Source organism: Neoarius graeffei, chromosome 14 (assembly GCF_027579695.1).
Source record: "Neoarius graeffei isolate fNeoGra1 chromosome 14, fNeoGra1.pri, whole genome shotgun sequence".
NCBI lineage: Eukaryota > Metazoa > Chordata > Actinopteri > Siluriformes > Ariidae > Neoarius > Neoarius graeffei.
Genome location: NC_083582.1, coordinates 39000464 through 39023146, shown reverse-complemented (window position 1 = coordinate 39023146; position 22683 = coordinate 39000464). Strand labels below are relative to the sequence as shown.

The window sequence follows — 22683 nt, the reverse complement described above, 5'->3', positions numbered from 1 at the left end:
TGCATGGCAGGGTTGCAAGGAGAAAGCCACTGCTCTCCAAAAAGAACATTGCTGCTCATCTGCAGTTTGCTAAAAATCACATGGACAAGCCAGAAGGCTATTGGAAATATGTTTTATGGACAGATGAGACCAAAATAGAACTTTTTGGTTTAAATGAGAAGCATTATGTTTGGAGAAAGGAAAACGCTGCATTCCAGCATAAGAACCTTATCCCATCTGTGAAACATGGTGGTGGTAGTATCATGGTCTGGGCCTGTTTTGCTGCATCTGGGCCAGGACGGCTTGCCATCATTGATGGAACAATGAATTCTGAATTATACCAGTGAATTCTAAAGGAAAATGTCAGGACATCTGTCCATGAACTGAATCTCAAGAGAAGGTAGGTCATGCAGCAAGACAACGACCCGAAGCACACAAGTCGTTCTACCAAAGAATGGTTAAAGAAGAATAAAGTTAATGTTTTGGAATGGCCAAGTCAAACTCCTGACCTTAATCCAATCAAAATGTTGTGGAAGGACCTGAAGCGAGCAGTTCATGTGAGGAAATCCACCAACATCCCAGAGTTGAAGCTGTTCTGTATGGAGGAATGGGCTAAAATTCCTCCAAGCCGGTGTGCAGGACTGATCAACAGTTACTGGAAACGTTTAGTTGCAGTTATTGCTGCACAAGGGGATCACACCAGATACTGAAAGCAAAGGTTCACATACTTTTGCCACTCACAGATATGTAGTATTGGATCATTTCTCAATAAATAAATGACCAAGTATAATATTTTTGTCTTATTTGTTTAACTGGGTTCTCTTTATCTACTTTTAGGACTTGTGTGAAAATCTGATGTTGTTTTGGGTCATATTTATGCAGAAATTTAGAAAATTCTAAAGGGTTCACAAACTTTCAAGCACCACTGTACGTGCTGACAGATGCTCAGCAGTCTGTACCAGCTCACCTTCATTGTAGTGTTGTACAGAGAGATAAAAGAGGTGAGAAGGTCCAAGTAGCGTGTTGTGAACACCAATGCAAACAGAACTTGGCTTTTCCCAGATATACCTGAAAGGCAAGCAAAACCAAACAAAATCAATTGGTCTCATTTCTAAGCCTCCAACACATGGCTTAAAATGAAATCATCTGGTTCACTCAAAAAAGTTGAATGACTATAAAATGGAATATATGTTGTAAACGTTTTGTACTCGCTAAATCCACATGTGCAAGTTCATACGCTGCTACTCAGGACTATTACCAAATAAGTTTACACCATCAACACTACTACACTACGTTCAGACTACACCCTGAAACGACCCATATCCGATTTTTTTGCCCATATGCGACCTGTATCCGATTTGTTATTGACAATCTGAATGACACAGATCCGATTTTTTCACATGCGACCCAGGCCGCTTGGATATCTGGTCCTAATTCCGATGCATATCCGTTATTTTCACATGCGACTGCAGTCTGACCGGACAGGTCGCATTCATGCGACCTACACGTCATCAACAAGAGACAAACGTCACTATTCTGCGTTGGCTAATCCCGCCTCTTTGGTGGAAAACAACAACATTTGTACAGTTTTCAGAATTTAAATAGACTTTTATAGAATTGATCAAGCTAATGGTGGATTTGGTAGGGACCTGGATGTTGATCTGTTAGCCTGATTAAATAAAACAGTTTCTATAACTGATTTATAACTTAAACCATCCTGTATTACAAGATTATAAGATTGTTCTGGAAATTTCCAGTAATTTGACACCTTCGGTCTCATTAGTCTGCTGCCCACATTAATCAGATTATTGTGCGAGTTCCGCCGCCGCCACAAAAACCACATCGCCAGGTCTCGCCTCATCTCCATACTTTACTTGCAAACTTGAAGAGTGCACTTTTTTTTGTTTACGTATTACGTAGATGTGCTTATTACATGTCAATTTGCGCATGCGGGACACTTTTGGGTCGTTTTCCGTTCATATTGGAGATCGCATACAAGTCTCATATAATTGGTAATGTGAACGGCCTAACAAAAAAATCCGATTTCACAACAAATCGGATATGGGTCGTTTCAGGTTGCAGTCTGAACGTAGTGCTAGTTTGTAGCGCAATTTATAGTCTTATCTGGACGTGTTGATATTTGCACCGTCTGTCACTGTGTTACTTTCCTCTTGTCTGAGAGGACCAACAATGCATGTCTGTAATGAAAAGATGACAATACAGAATATTTGACGACTCAAATCGAAGAGGAGAAGATGAAGTTTTTGTCACGTGTACACAAGCACAGTGAAATTCCTCCTCTGCATTTAAGCCGAAGCAGTGAACACACGCATGCGCACACACATACACACAAGTAAGCAATGAGCATATACACATATCCAGAGCAGTGGCCTGGGGAGCAGTTGGGGGATAGGTGCCTTACTCAAGGGCCCTTCAGCCAGAGGAAGGGGAAAGTGCTGTTCATTCACTCAGCTCCCCTCACATTTTTCCTGCCAGTCCGGGAATCGAACAAGCGATCCTTTGGGTCCAATGCTGCTTCTCTAACCTTCAGGCCATGACTGCCCCCAGTTTAAGGATATTTCTTTGGGCTTTTTTCACCTTTATTATTGGACAGGACAGTGTAGAGACAGGAAACAAGCGGGAGAGAGAGACGGGGAGGGACCGGGAAACGACCCCGGGCCGGTGTTCTGTAAAGTTATCCTACCTCTTGGATTTGTCCTACCAAGCCTACTGCGCATGCGCAAAATCCAGGAGGGTAGGAAAATCCAACAGACTCGTCTGCCGAGCCGTGCTGCTTGTCAGGAAAATCCTACCTCAAGCTTCCAGCTGTTTTGACGCTGTTTTTTTAAGTATTACATTCAAATTGTTTGATTTACTCAACCAAATAAGCTATATTCAATAATTACAATGTAGGCATATTTGCAATTCAGAAACGTATAAAATACAGTATTTATAAACGAACGAAACGATGCCCCGTCATAACTTTGACTGCACAGTGCCCACTGCGTGACAGAATTAGCAAGTTCTCATACAGACCGTTTTATTATTCAAAACAAGTCATTACAAATTATTTGACTCGGCCAAAGACTCGACCAATACGCACAAAACATAAAAATTGGCAAATGCGTGAAATACTCGCCGATTTTCTATCAGCCCAGCTGATCGGTAGGACAAAACTTGGTCCAAATTCCAATATATGACGTCATGTGTTCTGCGCATGCGCAGTAGGCTTGGTAGGACAAATCCAAGAGGTAGGATAACTTTACAGAACAACGGAACCGAACCCGGGTCCCCGGATCTATGGTATGGCGCCTTATCCACCTGAGCCACGACGCCCCACTGCCCCCAGTTTAAACCGGTTTCAGACTGTCCAATTTCAGCAGTGTTTTAAGATCATTACGACCTTTACACACCGGATACAACATGAAACCGTGAGGCAAAAATGGGAAAAAATTCGTGTTCAAGGGTTGCTCCAGTTAACAGTAAATTTGACATTTGAAACAGTACGGTATCACCATTTCACAAAGCTCAAAAATTAACATGATTACATTTCGCCACTTTTTCACCATTCTTTGAAATGCACCTTTAAAGAGGAACTGAAGTCATTTTTAAACATGCTTCATTTATTCAGTTATGTTTTCGGTTTTAGTAACCTTATATCGTGACTCGTATTGGCAACTAATCGCAATTAAATATTATACTTATCAGCCTATTTGGTTTTTAGCCCTGTTGAATTTAGTTCGTTTGGTCCACGGCAGGCGTCGCTTATCCGTGCGATCTTCACGAGACTTGTGCAAGACTTCGAAACGTGAAGTGTCAGCCAGGTGTCAGTGCCGCCATTTTGAAAACTGCTTTCCAAACGAAGTATTGCAGAAAAACGAGTTTAAATGACGATTACTGCCTACTTTTTTCAAACTTTCCTGATTGCTATCGAAACAAACAAAACTTCCGGCTTGATCATGTCAGCGTTCGAAAGAGGGCGCGCGCGTCTTTTGACAACGTTGACAGATGTTGGTCACTTTGGTTTCCGCTGTACGTTTTACTTCCGTCCTACGATGTCTCGCACAGGTCTCAACGAATCTCGTTTATGGCCATTGCTTTGACATATGGACTGATATATTACAGAGCATATTTCAAAACACTCATAACTTGCTATAGCAGCGACAAAACAGCAATCAAAAATGCATTCCTATATTTAATAAAATGAGAGAAATAGAATTTTGATGATAAAAGTATTTGCTTTCAGTTCTCCTTTAAGAGTTTACTCTTTTGCCACCAAGCCAGTAGCTTGTGGGCATGATGCAAGTCTGACATGAGTGGAAGAGCTCTCCCTCTGGCTGGTGACCACATCACACGGCCTCGCCTCAAGACTAACTTTGGGAAGACGCTATGGATTCGGCAACTGCTGAACAAATTAGTGACATTAGTCTCCTGAAACTTGTCAAGAAATGACTCTCTGAGCGAGATATGGCAATATTTTGCGTTTAGGGCAAGTGATAGTGGAGAGGTGGGGCTCCCTTCTACACCTTTGTGGAAAAAGTGCCTCAAGTTATATATGGCTGAAGGAGACAATACACCTCACCTAATGAAACAATGGGATGTACAGTACGTGCATCTAATTTGTACAAAGAATTCCAGGCATGGAAGGTGCGCATGATGATCACCTAATGAACTGAAAATAAGATTATCTAAAATCAGTGTTTCTCAACCACTGGTCCAAAGTGCCATCTAGTGGGCCGTGAAATATTTTCAAGTTTGAAGCCAAATACTAAAATAGTTTAGGACAGGGGTCGGCAACCTTTTTGCCATGTAGTGCCAATTAGAAATTTTCTTGTTAGTTAGTGTGCCATTCAAATAGGTGTTGTTAACTATGTGTAATTAGACACCACACATTTTAGACGGATATGGATATTTAATGCATTGAGCAAATGTAAAACACCATTGCACTTGTTTTATGCCATTAACCTCACACACTTTAACCCACTTTATGCCAGTTGTTTGCTGCACCCTTACGTTTTCTGCCATTTCACCAATTCGTCGCTCAACAGTTCTGGCTGATACGGGCTTGTCTTTTATTCTTGATTTTATTGTCTCTATTTGGCAGCCCCTCAAAAAGACTATCCGAGCTGGAGAGAAAGGCCTCCTTAAAGGTCTCATTGCATCGTTTTTTCATTAATTGTGCGGTGGTCTCTAGTATGAATGAATGCCCTGTGAGCCGGTTTTGGTGAAAAAAAATGCTGTGGTTCTCCTGTTTCAGGCTGTTCTAGTTTGGTGGAGGAGCGGGTGGCGGGAGAACGACAGGATTTCAGCTCTTACTCATTAATATTCATGACATGTAAACGTGTTACCTCTGATTGGCTAACAGCACTGTGATGCTACCTCCAGTGGGTCAGAACAAGCGGATGTGGGTGGCTTTGTAAAAACTGTTTTGATTGGCTATTATGGTCTCGACGTCGATGCTTTGACCAATAACAATGTAGATAACACGAATTTTACATCACATTCAACGAGATTTATACGAGACTAAAGATGGCGACTTACAAATAATGTGTAAACATCGTTGGAGTTAATAAAGTTTGAACAGCATGAAGGAACATACCCCAACCCCCTGAAATTAATAAAAAAAATTCTCAACGGATTTGGCATAATATAAAAAGGTCGTTTTTTACTCAGAAAAAGCTGAAATCCACCGAAAAGCGGAAAACTCCCATCCCTGCCTAGCTTGTGACCATGTCATGCATGCTAACGTGGAGAATATGAACATGCTATTTTGTAATAAAAACCTTCGAACAAAAAGTTCATGTTTTACTTACAGCTTGTGAGCTGGTGGTCGATCGTCTTGACTACAGATCCAGGGATTAAAAATAATCTCGAAGCAAAACCACTACTGAAGGCACCGAAGTCTGAAAAGTCACTGTGGTTGAAATGATCAGAACACAGTACTAACGCTGCATTATACTTCGCTGGTGGTGTTCCAAAGATAAATTCCAACCATTTCTTCTTCAGCTCTTCTATCTTGCAATGTTACTCCTCTTAGGTTTTGTCTGTCAGCGGCTCCAGCCTGACTTTGGACGCTCGTAGCTCGGGCAGGGGAGGTCCCAGCCTCCCCAAACTTGGCAGCCAGCGACCTCTGCCCTCTCCCCAACGAACCAGCACTGCCAGGGCGGGCTATCCCCACGCCTCGGGACGTAATTCGCCCCAAGGCGAGCCGCGGCGCTCCGCTTTGGTTTCGTTTCTGTCGGCGACTCCAGCCCGACTTTGAACGCTCGTAACTCGTGCAGTGGAGGTCCCAGCCTCCCCAAACATACAACGTTGATGTGTTACTGCCACAAATAACACAGGCACGAACTTGTTCAGCCATGTTTTCAGCTTGCTGTTAGGTCCTCTTCGTTAGCGACTGACGAGATGGGCTCTGCTATCTCTCCTCGCGCTTAAATCCGAACTTTCTTCCCGTGGGCGGTCGCAAGCCAAGGTGGGCGAGGCCATGAATACTAATTTTCGAAGTGACGCAAGTTCGTAGGGCTTTTTCAGATTCGCTCGTTTTTCCGACTATTTTCTTTCATAAGCTAATACAGGGAATGGGAGTAGAATTACATTTTCACATGCAGCATGCATATGCAACTCGGAGTGAACTATGGTACTTCAAAAAGAGCCAGTATTAAACGTTTTTGGTGGAAGGGCACCTTTAATGTATTCACCGTCTGTGAATGGCTTCCCATGTTAGCTATGCAGTGAGAAGTTATATAGCTAGCTTCAGTGGCATTGTTTTTAGCTGAGGCAAAGACTTTTAAAGTGTGGGCTTGCTTCCCATATCCGCACACTGCGCGTGAGATTGATTCGTCCCTATCTGCCTGATCTTTGAAAGTCTTTTCATGCTTTGCCTCGAAATGACGTTTAACACTGGATGTTCGACACACAACACTTTCAAAACACAACGTGCACACAGCACGGTCCCTCTGAGAAACGAACCCATATTCTTTGGTCCATGAGGAGAGGAAAGCCCGAACTGTCGGCTTCTTTGCCATCTTAGCGCAACTGCTGCATCAAGTGGGCCCATCTCGTGAGAAATATGGGGAGGGGGCAGTGTTGCCAGATTGGGCAGTTTTACGGTAAGTGCATTTTGGCGGGTTTTGAACACATTTTGGGCTGGAAAACGTCAGCAGTATCTGGCAACACTGGGAGGGGGGGTGCTATATTGTTGTGTAGTCATGCTAAAAGAGCAGGCTCGCCATGCAATAGCCAGTGACAGTTCAAGATGACGTTTGAACATTTTTAATACGTGTTGAATAATTAGGTTTGTGTATCATCGTCAGTGTGCCACTGGAAATTCCTCGGAGTGCCAGTTGTGGCACGCGTGCCTAGGGTTGCCGACCCCTGGTTTAGGATGTTGTAGTGTCCCAAATCCGGTAGCTGGTCTACCGTATACTTTTCAAGTGGAATAAATACATTTGTGGGTAAATTATATAGATCTGCGATGCCTGCTGGAAGAGAAGAGCAGGGAGGATTGAGAATCGAGCGGCTGCGGTTTGTTTACACCCGATACTAAAACCTGTAGCGTCCTAGCAATCAATCAATCATCGCAAAGACGTGTACAAAAAGCCCAGAAACTTCTATTTACCTGGGCAAAATCGAAAAAGGATTTATCTTGTAGTGTCTTGATCCCCAGATCTTTAACCCAGCCAGATATAAAAAGTTGTACTCCTCCATACTTTTCCAGGTTTCCATCTGTGTGTCCGTGTGGAACGATGTCTGCAGCAGCAGGCAGTCTGAGATGTCAGGAAACTCAACGGATGGATAATTTTCCAACTCATAATGAATGAATGAATGACTTTATTTAAACATGATAAGTTGATCAGCAGAGCTGGTGGGGTCGTGTACAGATACAAATAATTACAAAAAGACTAAAAATATACACAATCTTTTTTTTTAAACAACTTAAATGTGTTGATTATCTGTTAATTATCTTCACATTAAGTTACTTAATAGTATGCATAACTATTGCCTTTGTATTTAGTTACGGCTTCAATCGGACCAAAATTTATTCTACTAATGTCAAATTTAGCTAGTAAATTTTTCTTTCATAGGAAAAATCTTTGTTAGCGTGTAAGGATCTAATCCCATTGAGTGGTTTCTATAGCCACTTCTTTCGAGCGTACTTCTTGGTTTTAATAACTTTTGTTTGCTGAACACAAACATGGCAATAAGTTCTTGTGTTAATGGACCAGACTCCACTTTTGGATCATTAATCCCTTTTGACTGAGAATGCCCTGCATGCATCGTTTGGCTTCTGGCACATCCATATAGTCTTAAATACAATACCTACAATTAAAAACAGTTTGTTTTATTGCATTTATTTAATTCCTGGTAGGCCTGTCACGATAAATTTTGTTGGACGATATATTCTCAGAAATTATTGCGATAAACGATATTATTGTTGACGTCTTTTCAAGACAATTTTGTGCCACTAGTAAAATAATAATGATCATGCAAATACACCCTTTCAAAGAACAGTAAACTTTTTAATTAAGTCAACTTATTATTGATTCAACAGTGGAACGTAAAAAAAAAAAAATATATATATATATATATATAAATAAATAAAATAACCTAAAGAAAAAAAAAAAAATCCACTCAACAAAAACAATACAACCCCGATTCCAAAAAAGGTGGGACAAAGTACAAATTGTAAATAAAAACGGAATGCAATAATTTACAAATCTCAAAAACTGATATTATATTCACAATAGAACATAGACAACATATCAAATGTTGAAAGTGAGACATTTTGAAATTTCATGCCAAATATTGGCTCATTTGAAATTTCATGACAGCAACACATCTCAAAAAAGTTGGGACAGGGGCAATAAGAGGCTGGAAAAGTTAAAGGTACAAAAAAGGAACAGCTGGAGGACCAAACTGCAACTCATTAGGTCAATTGGCAATAGGTCATTAACATGACTGGGTATAAAAAGAGCATCTTGGAGTGGCAGCGGCTCTCAGGAGTAAAGATGGGAAGAGGATCACCAATCCCCCTAATTCTGCGCCGACAAATAGTGGAGCAATATCAGAAAGGAGTTCGACAGTGTAAAATTGCAAAGAGTTTGAACATATCATCATCTACAGTGCATAATATCACCAAAGATTCAGAGAACCTGGAAGAATCTCTGTGCGTAAGGGTCAAGGCCGGAAAACCATACTGGGTGCCCGTGATCTTCGGGCCCTTAGACGGCACTGCATCACATACAGGCATGCTTCTGTATTGGAAATCACAAAATGGGCTCAGGAATATTTCCAGAGAACATTATCTGTGAACACAATTCACCGTGCCATCCGCCGTTGCCAGCTAAAACTCTATAGTTCAAAGAAGAAGCCGTATCTAAACATGATCCAGAAGCGCAGACGTCTTCTCTGGGCCAAGGCTCATTTAAAATGGACTGTAGCAAAGTGGAAAACTGTTCTGTGGTCAGACGAATCAAAATTTGAAGTTCTTTATGGAAATCAGGGACGCCGTGTCATTCGGACTAAAGAGGAGAAGGACGACCTGAGTTGTTATCAGTGCTCAGTTCAGAAGCCTGCATCTCTGATGGTATGGGGTTGCATTAGTGCGTGTGGCATGGGCAGCTTACACATCTGGAAAGACACCATCAATGCTGAAAGGTATATCCAGGTTCTAGAGCAACACATGCTCCCATCCAGACGACGTCTCTTTCAGGGAAGACCTTGCATTTTCCAACATGACAATGCCAAACCACATACTGCATCAATTACAGCATCATGGCTGCGTAGAAGAAGGGTCCGGGTACTGAACTGGCCAGCCTGCAGTCCAGATCTTTCACCCATAGAAAACATTTGGCGCATCATAAAACGGAAGATACGACAAAAAAGACCTAAGACAGTTGAGCAACTAGAATCCTACATTAGACAAGAATGGGTTAACATTCCTATCCCTAAACTTGAGCAACTTGTCTCCTCAGTCCCCAGACGTTTACAGACTGTTGTAAAGAGAAAAGGGGATGTCTCACAGTGGTAAACATGGCCTTGTTCCAACTTTTTTGAGATGTGTTGTTGTCATGAAATTTAAAATCACCTAATTTTTCTCTTTAAATGATACATTTTCTCAGTATAAACATTTGATGTCATCTATGTTCTATTCTGAATAAAATATGGAATTTTGAAACTTCCACATCATTGCATTCCGTTTTTATTTACAATCTGTACTTTGTCCCAACTTTTTTGGAATCGGGGTTGTAAATAAAATACAATCTATGGCTCTTAAAAATTGCACTTAAGTAAATATTAACTTGGCACGGGGTAATAAAAATATTCTTTTCTTCACAGGCAACATTCTGCCAATCCAGTTTCTCAAAGATTAGTACCCAGATAAACAAAGTGCAAAATAACACATTGCCAGCTATCATTTGGATAAAAGTAAAAACAATTAGAACGAGAACATGTAGGCAAGGGCGTAGGTTTGGCATTAACATTGGTGGGGGCATAAACCCAGTGCCAACTTCAGGTCAACATTAGAGGGTCACAATATTTTGCTCCGTCATGTTCCACCAAAAGAGTATCCATCATCTCTCCAAAATCCAGACTTTTAAAATTTGAAGTTTAGAACTGTAGTAATTCATGAATAATAATAATAATAATAATAATAATATGCAATTCATTTGATTAATTGCAAATCTTGCATGTGGTGATTAACTCATTCTACCAATTTGCAAGTGTGTTTTACAAGTGAATAACGCATTGACTGTCAGGAGGGTGTATGTTCCTTTCCCTCATAAATGGAAGTAAAACACATACGGAGCCTTAAACACTGTTCCGTTAAGCTGGCAGGGGGAGTCGACTCTATTCTGTGTGATCTTTAACTAGTTTTAGAATGCTAGTTTAAAGTGCATATCATGGGTAAATTCAGGAGCAAGATCAATGTAATTCTCCTATTTTATATTAAACTTTGGTTAAATATCTAACATTTTGTGCAATTTTTTTTATCTTGCGCAAGACCAGAAAAATTCAGATGAAATCGAGCCATTTGAGGTGAATTGGTCCGCCTCTGAAAAAACTTGGCATTTGGATTTCCCGGCAAACATTGATTTTCGTGACGTCGCGTGCGGGACGCCTCCCTCTGAATCCTACGCCAGCGCTGGTTTGTTTATGAGAAAACGGCCTGGTGGTTTTCTTCAACGTTACCGCGTAATTATTAAAATGGTTAACAGATGTATCGTAGGAGGGTGTAGCAACACCAATCTTGATGGGATTAGTACTCATCGTTTCCCAAAAGACCAGACAATGAGAGAGAAATGGGAGCGCTTGGTCTACACAGGCTGTGCACTGAAACCGTGCAAAGCTCGCGCAGCCTGCTGGCGCTTCCGCAGGTGACGTCACGAATCTGGCTCCAGACTCCCTTGGGATTTTTCCAGACGCGTTTTATTTTAATTTTTTCTGCTGTAGACAGATGGCCTTGTGCAAAATTACCCTTCTGGATGAGTGTGTAAAGGGACATACTTTCATATATTAAAAAAAAAAAGAAAATTGGTCCAGGATATGCACTTTAAGCCGATATGTGATTGATCGAACGGTAAAACAGGATGAAGGCTCTAGAACTTTGACATGTTGAAAGGTTACAATTTTACTTGGCAACAGAATGTATCTGAATTCTGATTGGTTGTTGTTATATTATTGCCCTTTTGTTATCTTCTTGAGCCCAGAGCGGAGGGAGAGGAGGTAGTGACAGGGTTCTACAGAGAAGTTTTTAGCCGACCGTTTCCAAATGAACCCCCTCGAAAACCAATCAGTTCGGCGTATGTATGTATTCGGTGTGTGACGTTTTCAAGAGAGGCGGGAGTAACCAAAAATTTCTGATCAAGAAGGCGGAGACCGTTATGCTTATTACGTGAAAATGTTTTTATTTGATAAAAAGGTGTCTGGGCCATGAACACTGTCCACATCACCATCGGGTTGTTGTTTACATGTGTCATGTTACACGAACTTGGTCAGGGCTCTGCAGGTCTTAACTGAAGCATTTCAAATTGAGGGTTAGCGGGCTGCTAAAGTTTGCAGGCACTTCACAAGCAAGACTAGGTGCAATGTTAGCCAACATTAGCACAATTTGATATGATTTAATAATGTCTTTGTGACCTTACTGAACACCAGTTGTTGTCAGCATCAAGTCGGATTGTTATTTACATGCCACACAAACTTAGAAAACAAAGTCATATCTGTATGTTGTGGGCGGCACGGTGGTGTAGTGGTTAGCGCTGTCACCTCACAGCAAGAAGGTCCTGGGTTCGAGCCCCGGGGCCGGCGAGGGCCTTTCTGTGTGGAGTTTGCATGTTCTCCCCGTGTCCGCGTGGGTTTCCTCCGGGTGCTCCGGTTTCCCCCACAGTCCAAAGACATGCAGGTTAGGTTAACTGGTGACTCTAAATTGAGCGTAGGTGTGAATGTGAGTGTGAATGGTTGTCTGTGTCTATGTGTCAGCCCTGTGATGACCTGGCGACTTGTCCAGGGTGTACCCCGCCTTTCGCCCGTAGTCAGCTGGGATAGGCTCCAGCTTGCCTGCAACCCTGTAGAAGGATAAAGCGGCTAGAGATAATGAGATGAGATCTGTATGTTGTCGTTTTTACACACTGAATACAAACTGTTGTTCACTGATTCATTTTATGAGCTAATCTAACGTTACATTCCTCAAGGACAGTTTGCTAGCTTACTCGCTAGCAGCCGGTCACTGCACTGCAACCGCACTTGCTAATTGACAAGGTAGCCGAACATACTTGATGTTTTCGCGACCACGCCCCCAGAGCGAATATTCATGAGCGAATTTTGCGTGGCGTTTCACCCAGTGGAAACCTACAGTAACCATTTGTGTTCTGCGTGCAGAGCGTGATTTTTTTTTTCTTCAATCAGAAATATCAGTAGGGATACGTCCATACAGTACCTAATTCTACGCCTATGGTCTGTACAACAGAGCAACGTGGTGTTGTCTTTTTCCCCATTCAGTGGAGACCCTGGCTGGATAACTGTTGCATGCTGGGAGGCCCCGCCTCTGACAGAGAGCCGCGCGAGACGACAGAAAACAATGCGGTGTTTTATTCAGTCAATGGGTCAAGCCAATATTCTGGCAACTTCCCTATGTAGATGTCTCTCATCTCATTATCTGTAGCCGCTTTATCCTTCTACAGGGTCGCGGGCAAGCTGGAGCCTATCCCAGCTGACTACGGGCGAAAGGCGGGGTACACCCTGGACAAGTCGCCAGGTCATCACAGGGCTGACACATAGACACAGACAACCATTCACACTCACATTCACACCTACAGTCAATTTAGAGCCACCGATTAGCCTAAGCTGCATGTCTTTGGACTGTGGGGGAAACCGGAGCACCCGGAGGAAACCCACGCGGACACGGGGAGAACATGCAAACTCCGCACAGAAAGGCCCTCGCCGGCCCCGGGGCTCGAACCCAGGACCTTCTTGCTGTGAGGCGACAGCGCTAACCACTACACCACCGTGCCGCCCCTATGTAGATGTACAGAGCGTAAATGCAAAAATCGTGGTAAAAAAAAATAATTAGAGTTCATTTTCATTTACCGAATGATAAGTCGGTATATTGAATATCGCGACAGGCCTAATTCCTGGGCTCCCATCTGTAACAGGGAGTGATGTTGCAACCCGTTAATACACTTTACAATAGATTATTAGATTCTAACAGAATAGATGAGCCAAAATAATTGGGGATCTTTTTAATGGGCCGCGACTCGCTACAAGGATGAATAGGTGGGCCTTAAAGCAGAAAAGGTTGAGAACGCCTGCTCTAAATTATAGGTACCAAACTTTGCCCATGGTTCTCTTATTCACAACATTTCCTGTCCTGAATCTAGCCAAGAGACTCGCCCTCTTTTAGCCGACCAAATGGTACACGGGGCTAACTGGCACCCAGCTACTGTGATGACGGCGCTAAGGCTGTTGTCTGTCTTCTTGGGCTACGTCCACATTAATACATTTTAGTTTTAAAATGCATCACTTTTGCTACGTTTACGCCTGGCGTGCACACTACTCCGGCATTTTCGAGCCCATAAAATGGAGACTTTTGGAAACACTCCCAGCCTCGTTTTATTTTGAAAACGCCAGGGTAGCGTTTTAGCGTAGGCGGGTAAAAATGAAAATGTTTAACAATAAACACAGACGCCCACGTTTGCTTCCTGATTGGGTCTTAAGGCCAATTTATGCTGACAACCCAGCCCTCGCAGATAGCGTCGCAGACAGCGTCTGCGTAGCCCCCCCACCTTCGCAGACGCTCTGCGCGCACCTCCCAAAAATTGCGACCACCGCAGAAGCCTCGCAGACAGCGTCGCAGACAAGAGGGCTCTGATTGGTCCACTCTACATCCACTGTACACGCACTTCCGCTTCCCTACTTTCCCGGTTTGGTTTGTTTTCACGACCGGCATTTTTAAAAACACGAGCGAAGATGGAGCAGCACGAAGAGCGGTTGATTGAGGAAGTACGGACATCTATACGACTCCAGTTCTAGTCATTATATAAAAAAGTGCTAGTCATTATAAGTAACCGGAGGATAAACACTCCACTAACCACACCCACGCGACTTCGCGCCCCCTTGCGTTGTGCCGGTGAATAACATCGCGCACGCCTATTACTCCCCGCTCGACAATAAATTACAACTGTCTGCGAAAAGCTATCTGCGAAAGCCTTGTCGCACGAGCATGCAGAGGCCTTTAGTCATGAGGTATCCTTACCTGACTCATCGTCATGTTCCCCTCACGTGACATTTTCCTGGTAGAAAACAAATGGCTTCAGCCCTTTATACTGGCACATGCATGTCCAGTGTACGCGAATAGTCACGTGATACGAGTTGTCAAGTGTGTGAGTAAGGGCCGAGATTATTTCTGATACGGAACTAAAACACTGGGTGCCTGGATAAAAAAAAAAAAAAAAAAAGGCTATAGAAATAACTTTAATCAGATGTTTGTAAAATTACCTTTCTTTCTACACCAGTCACCCACAGACAGACAGAAGCAGGAAATCAACGACTTCACTAATTTAATGCAGGGTTGAAACAATATAACTTTCGATTTGTATTAATTTCATCAGTTTGCATGAATATTTACTTATTCTCAATTATTGGTATATTCAATATTTACTATATGAATACTTACTTGTTCTAAATTACCTTTTTTTTTTGAAGTTATTCATTTATTTATTGCATTGGTACCAAACTAGTACCATTACTGGGCTACCATGCCAGGTACCGTACCAAACTCAAAATTACGGTAACAAAGTCCCATGCAAATTTAATATTTCACATTCTGTTTTCCGCTTGTGTCTCACTGGTTTCGCGCTGCCACCATCAGTAGTGTCCTGAGCCAATGACTCGGCTATTAGTGAGCTCCCAGGCGCGAGTGACGGTAGAATATAGCAGAGGGCCACTACTATATTCAAGCCTGTTTTGCTGGCCGTCTCCTATATCATCATGTGATCAGTCTTCTGCACATCACTGGCTGGTGCATTTATTTGCAGTGTGAAAACTCAGAAATAAAAACCATTCATTGCCAAAAAAAAAAAAAAAGTGCCCCATGTGTAAAGGCCTTTACTTGTCACACTACACTAGATGTTCCCAAAACAATCTCAGCCAAATTCTATAACAGAAATGATATATGATATGATGAACATCTTCTATAGACTTCAAGAAAGCCTTGAAAGAATTTAAAAATTACTTCCTTCATGAATCAGCATGGCGGCACGGTGGTGTAGTGGTTAGCGCTGTCGCCTAACAGCAAGAAGGTCCGGGTTCGAGCCCCGTGGCCGGCGAGGGCCTTTCTGTGTGGAGTTTGCATGTTCTCCCCGTGTCCGCGTGGGTTTCCTCCGGGTGCTCCGGTTTCCCCCACAGTCCAAAGACATGCAGGTTAGGTTAACTGGTGACTCTAAATTGACCGTAGGTGTGAATGTGAGTGTGAATGGTTGTCTGTGTCTATGTGTCAGCCCTGTGATGACCTGGTGACTTGTCCAGGGTGTACCCCGCCTTTCGCCCGTAGTCAGCTGGGATAGGCTCCAGCTTGCCTGCGACCCTGTAGAACAGGATAAAGCGGCTAGAGATAATGAGATGAGATGAATCAGCGTAAAGGAAAGGCACATCTATGTAGGACACCTCTCTGATGCCTCCTAGGTGAGATGCCTTGGGCATGGCCTACCAGGAGTAGACTCTGGGGCAAGCCCAGGACAAGCTGGAGAGATTATATCATTCGGTTGGCTTGAGAACACCTCAGTGTCCAAGTGGAAGAGTCGAAGGAGATAGGATGGAGGCTGGGGGACCACATGGAGACGGAGGGAGGGAAGACAGATCAATGTGACCCATACTTGTAGAGAAAGCGGGGTCGCGTAAACTAAACATCCTTCAACGTGAGCTTGAGGTAACAGGGATCTTTTTTCTTTTTCCAGTAGCATGTTTGGTTTATGTTTTGGCATGGCTGCTACTGTACTGCAGTAGGCATGTAAATAATCTGAAAATAAAATGTTGCATTTTTGGTAATAAAATTCTTTTAAATGTTTTTCGACGATATCATAGAAGAATCGACTCATGAATTGGGTGAATCATTCCATGCCTAATTTGTGGCGAGTTTTGCACCATCCTATTTGGGCAACAATAAATCATAGCACAAATTTATGATGATTTAAATCATTGGGGAAAAAAAAAAACGAACCACGAAATAGTTTAGATGATTATTAGGCTGCATAATCTCTGGTTTTTCCTCACTATAATTGCACTGTTTAGCCCACCGGACACCTTCCCGATTCGCTTACGATTTTGTCGGGCCGATTAAATCGCTTGCAAATCGTAAATGTGTGCGAGGGCACCTCGTAGCCGATTTCATCGGTTCTCGGTTCAGATCAAACTGGTCTTGATATTTTCGGACGCAATCTCCCCATACGCAGCACAATCGGTAGTGTGTGCGTTGTTCCTACGATCTCATCTCATCTCATTATCTCTAGCCGCTTTATCCTTCTACAGGGTCGCAGGCAAGCTGGAGCCTATCCCAGCTGACTACGGGCAAAAGGCAGGGTACACCCTGGACAAGTCGCCAGGTCATCACAGGGCTGACACATAGACACAGACAACCACTCACATTCACACCTACGGTCAATTTAGAGTCACCAGTTAACCTAACCTGCATGTCTTTGGACTGTGGGGGAAACCGGAGCACCCGGAGGAAACCCACGCGGACACGGGGAGAACATGCAAACTCCACACAGAAAGGCCCTCGCCGGCCCCGGGGCTCGAACCCAGGACCTTCTTGCTGTGAGGCGACAGCGCTAACCACTACACCACCGTGCCGCCCCCTATGCTCTCATCGGTTACAATAATTTTAAACAGCCAACTGGAGTGCCAGGATTGATCACACGTGGACTGCAGACCGGGAAGCACAACTTGTGTCACTTTGGGAAGCGTCCACCTCTCTTTATGACATTAGCTCACCTAATTACAGCAAACGGGAAAAGAGGAACGAGGCTATGGCTGTAATCGTGTCAGCTTTGAAAATGCCTGGTAAAGTATTATAGCATTGTCAGTGGTACAGAAATCGCTTGTCCGGAATCCCGGAACAAGTTGAATTTTAAGAAGGACTGAACAAATTAGAATCAATTCTTATTACTGATTTGTTTAGTTGGGATTATTATCCCTTTTTGATTCTAATATTCAAAATTGAATACTTCTCTATGTACAGTGGGGCAAAAAAGTATTTAGTCAGCCACCAATTGTGCAAGTTCTCCCACTTAAAAAGATGAGAGAGGCCTGTAATTTTCATCATAGGTACACTTCAACTATGAGAGACAGAATGGGGGGAAAGAATCCAGGAAATCACATTGTAGGATTTTTAATGAATTAATTGGTAAATTCGGTCACCTACAAACAAGCAAGGTGAAAATTTGGTCACCTACAAACAAGCAAGATTTCTGGCCCTCACAGACCTGTAACAACTTCTTTAAGAGGCTCCTCTGTCCTCCACTCGTTACCTGTATTAATGGCACCTGTTTGAACTCGTTATCAGTATAAAAGACACCTGTCCATAACCTCAGTCACACTCCAAACTCCACTATGGCCAAGACCAAAGAGCTGTCAAAGGACACCAGAAACAAAATTGTAGACCTGCACCAGGCTGGGAAGACTGAATCTGCAATAGGTAAGCAGCTTGGTGTGAAGAAATCAACTGTGGGAGCAATTATTAGAAAATGGAAGACATACAAGACCACTGATAATCTCCCTCGATCTGGGGCTCCACGCAAGATCTCACCCCGTGGGGTCAAAATGATCACAAGAACGGTGAGCAAAAATCCCAGAACCACACGGGGGGACCTAGTGAATGACCTGCAGAGAGCTGGGACCAAAGTAACAAAGGCTACCATCAGTAAGGCAGCTGGGCCATAGAAGGTTCACGCTGCACGCTGCACGCTACACGCGTGTAAAGAAAAGTGGACAAACGTAGCATGACTTGCTCTGGGCCATAGAACGGCGTTCACGTTGCACGCTGCACACTTCACGCGTGAAGCGAGAAATGAACATGCACACTTTTTTCTAGGCGTGAAGATGGAAATTCCAGTCAGTCAATGCATGCGGTCACCGCCGCGCCAGCCAATCAGAACGGGTCTAGGGAGATAACTCTATGCTTTCAGGGGAAAACTTCAGAAAAAATATAATTGAATGGTATAATTGAAAAATAGTTCTTCATCGGGATTGTCAAGCAGATTATAGAATGTTCGGTGAAATTCACCACGGGTTTCTCTCAGAAGGAAGTGTTCTCGGCTCCAAATTCTGTTCCTTTTTCTCTTCCTCTGTCTCAGTAAAAGCAGAATGAGGCAATCGTCGTCATCCGAAGAGTCCATATTGTTGGTTACTCGGTCAAAGTAGAACAGACGCAACACGTGAACATCCAAGCATGAAGTTTAATGGCCCAGGGTCCGGTTCTTCACGTGAACGTGTAGCGTGCAGCATGCAGCGTGAACCTTCTATGGCCCAGCTGCCTAACACACTACGGCGCCAGGGACTCAAATCCTGCAGTGCCAGATGTGTCCCCCTGCTTAAGCCAGTACATGTCCAGGCCCGTCTGAAGTTTGCTAGAGAGCATTTGGATGATCCCGAAGAGGATTGGGAGAATGTCATATGGTCAGATGAAACCAAAATAGAACTTTTTGGTAAAAACTCAACTTGTCGTGTTTGGAGGAGAAAGAATGCTGAGTTGCATCCAAAAAACACCATACCTACTGTGAAGCATGGGGGTGGAAACATCATGCTTTGGGGCTGTTTTTCTGCAAAGGGACCAGGACGACTGAGCTGTGTAAAGGAAAGAATGAATCGTGAGATTTTGAGTGAAAACCTCCTTCCATCAGCAAGGGCATTGAAGATGAAACGTGGCTGGGTCTTTCAGCATGACAATGATCCCAAACACACCGCCCGGGCAACGAAGGAGCGGCTTCATAAGAAGCATTTCAAGGTCCTGGAGTAGCCTAGCCAGTCTCCAGATCTCAACCCCATAGAAAATCTTTGGAGGGAGTTGAAAGTCCGTGTTGCCCAGCGACAGCCCCAAAACATCACTGCTCTAGAGGAGATCTGCATGGAGGAATGGGCCAAAATACCAGCAACAGTGTGTGAAAACCTTGTGAAGACTTATAGAAAACGTTTGACCTCTGTCATTGCCAACAAAGGGTATATAAAGTATTGAGATGAACTTTTGTTATTGACCAAATACTTATTTTCCACCATAATTTGCAAATTAATTCTTTAAAAATCAGACAATGTGATTTTCTGGATTTTTTTTTCTCATTTTGTCTCTCATAGTTGAAGTGTACCTATGATGAAAATTACAGGCCTCTCTCATCTTTTTAAGTGGGAGAACTTGCACAATTGGTGACTGACTAAATACTTTTTTGCCCCACTGTATGCATGTATGTATGTATGTATGTATGTATGTATGTGTATAGTACTATCACATGATATCTTGAACACATGACCATCTATTCGGGCTGAACGTGTACGATGTCTCGCAAATGTGTGCGGGGAATTTTGAACCAATCAAATTGGGCCCGTATACTTGTAACCGATCGCCCGACACACAAAGCCCCGATGAAATTGGGAAGGTGTGCGCTGGGCTTTAGACAACAGAAGGCGCAATCAGAAACGTTCATAAACAGTTACTAAGAAAAGATATGTTAACTTTCATTTTTAATAAAATGTAATATTTTAATTAAACAGGTTATTATATTTCACTCCAAACCATAATAAAATGTCTGTAAATAATTATTAAGAAAATGAATCAAAAGGTATTTTTTTCATTTAACAAAAGTTCATAAACAATCTGAAAATAAATGTTGCATTTTTGGTATTAAAATTCTTTAAAATATTTTTCAACGATATCATAGAACAATCGACTCATGAATTGGGTGACTCATTCCATGCTTAATTTGTGGCGAGTTTTGCATCTTCATAATGATCAGTTTTAGAGACGTGTCGTTGCAGCGCTCACACCGACCGAGATGTTAACCAAAATTTTGGACATTGCTAGAACGTCGTCCTTGACAGTCTTTGGTCGCCAATCAGCCATCACATTACACTTAGACCACTGATCTCAACTCACAACCAAAGAATTCATTCATGCTGTACACTTTTCACATGTGGCAGCAAAATCAGACTGAAAAAAACAAAACAAAACCACATGGTGTAAACTAAAGCCAGCCGACACGGTGGTGTAGTGGTTAGCACTGTCGCCTCACAGCAAGAAGGTTCTGGGTTCGAGCCCAGTGGCCGGCGAGGGCCTTTCTGTGTGGAGTTTGCATGTTCTTCCCGTGTCTGCGTGGGTTTCCTCCGGGTGCTCCGGTTTCTCCCACAGTCCAAAGACATGCAGTTAGGTTAACATGGGGTGGCCTTGGGCTGAAGTGCCCTTGAGCAAGGTACCTGACCCTTGACTGCTCCCCGGGCGCTCTAGTATGGCTGCCCACTGCTCTGGGTGTGTGCACGCATGTGTTCACTGCTTCAGATGGGTTAAATGCAGACAATGAATCTCACTGTGTTTGAAGTATGCATGTGACAAAGCTTTCTTCTTCAACTTCTCTGTAACAGGGGTTTAGCTTGATAGTACAGTATATACACAGTGACCTCTTTATACTAGCATGAAGATGCTTTTGATGGAGACTATAAAGCACTTCTGGAAGTGTCTCGAAAGAAGCATGTCTGTTAAAAGACTGTAAATATAAGTGTGCCGTTGGGTTCATCTCATCTCATTATCTGTAGCCGCTTTATCCTGTCCTACAGGGTCGCAGGCAAGCTGGAGCCTATCCCAGCTGACTACGGGCGAAAGGCGGGGTACACCCTGGACAAGTCGCCAGGTCTTCACAGGGCTGACACATAGGTGGGGTTTACATTAGACCGTATCAGCGGATCATCAGATTAACGTTTTTAAAACGATTAGTGTGCACACAGCAACACCAATACACGATTCGCGTGCACACAGCAACGCCAATACACGGATACGCTCGGCTCCGCAGGCATCCTGCGCTCCAAATCACTCCGCCCTGAACAGCAAGTGCCCTCTGGAGGGTGCGCACTCCGGCCCTGCGCAGCTCACAGAGCGCGCGAGTGAAGGGCACGAGCAGTGATTCGGGACTGAGCCGCTGTGTGTGTGATCCCAGTGCATATCACTTACCACTTGCAAGTGGAAGGATGGCAAGCCTAAAGACAATCATAACTACACAATGGGCAGTATTTGCATCAATATTTGCAGTATTTTCATACTTTTTAACGAAAGGTGATACAAGGCGGAAGTCCACGCCGTTTTTTAGCAGTCGCGTCACATGACCAACACCAGCGAATCAGGAAGGTGGATGTCACAGTGACGTTGTCCAATGACGACGCCAGCTAGAGCTCAGCACAGCGTATCCGCGTATCTCAATGTTTACACAGCACCGGACCAGACACGATCTGGATTGAATACGTGGACGCTGGCGGATTCCCGTTTCCCGGCGTTTTAAATGTAAACGGACAGTGCATCCGCGAAGAAAACGAGACAGATACGGTCTAATGTAAACTTGGCCATAGACACACAACCATTCACACTCACATTCACACCTACGCTCAATTTAGAGTCACCAGTTAACCTAACCTGCATGTCTTTGGACTGTGGGGGAAACCGGAGCACCCGGAGGAAACCCACACGGACACAGGGCTCGAACCCAGACCTTCTTGCTGTGAGGCGACAGTGCTAACCACTACACCACCGTGCCGCCCCCTGTTGGGTTCAGCATATTGTATTATACAGTCCTTAAAGACTACTCGGGTAAACTTAAGTTTTCTAAGAAACAAAACCCGCAAACGTGGTTTGCCATTGCATGTTCAGAAAGAGTGCTGAAAATAATAAGCTCCGAAATAGATCATTCAAGCTACTGCGAGACAGAAAAAGGTCACACTGACAATGTATTAAGATAAAACTAACTCCAGGTTTTGCTTGCAGTGTTGATTCATGTGTGTTGGAGAACACATCCTGCCACGTCACAGGATACACAAAACTCAGCCCAGATAACAGAATGAATGAATGAATGAATGAATTTGAGCATGCATTTTTTTTAAAAGGGGGAAAAAGGACAGAGCATTTTAAAAATGCATATTATCATGATGCGCAAATGATATAGGATGAGGACATGTACAGTA

The 22683-nt window shown here is 43.3% G+C and overlaps 1 protein-coding gene across 1 annotated transcript in view; it reads right to left on the bottom strand.

Moving 5' to 3' along the window:
* kdelr2b (KDEL endoplasmic reticulum protein retention receptor 2b) overlaps positions 1-22683 on the bottom strand; it is a 32536-nt gene that overhangs the window by 9226 nt on the left and 627 nt on the right. The window contains exon 2 of the mRNA XM_060939626.1: positions 947-1047. Within this exon, the coding sequence (XP_060795609.1) occupies positions 947-1047 (101 nt within the window). The remainder of the gene's footprint in view (positions 1-946; positions 1048-22683) is intronic.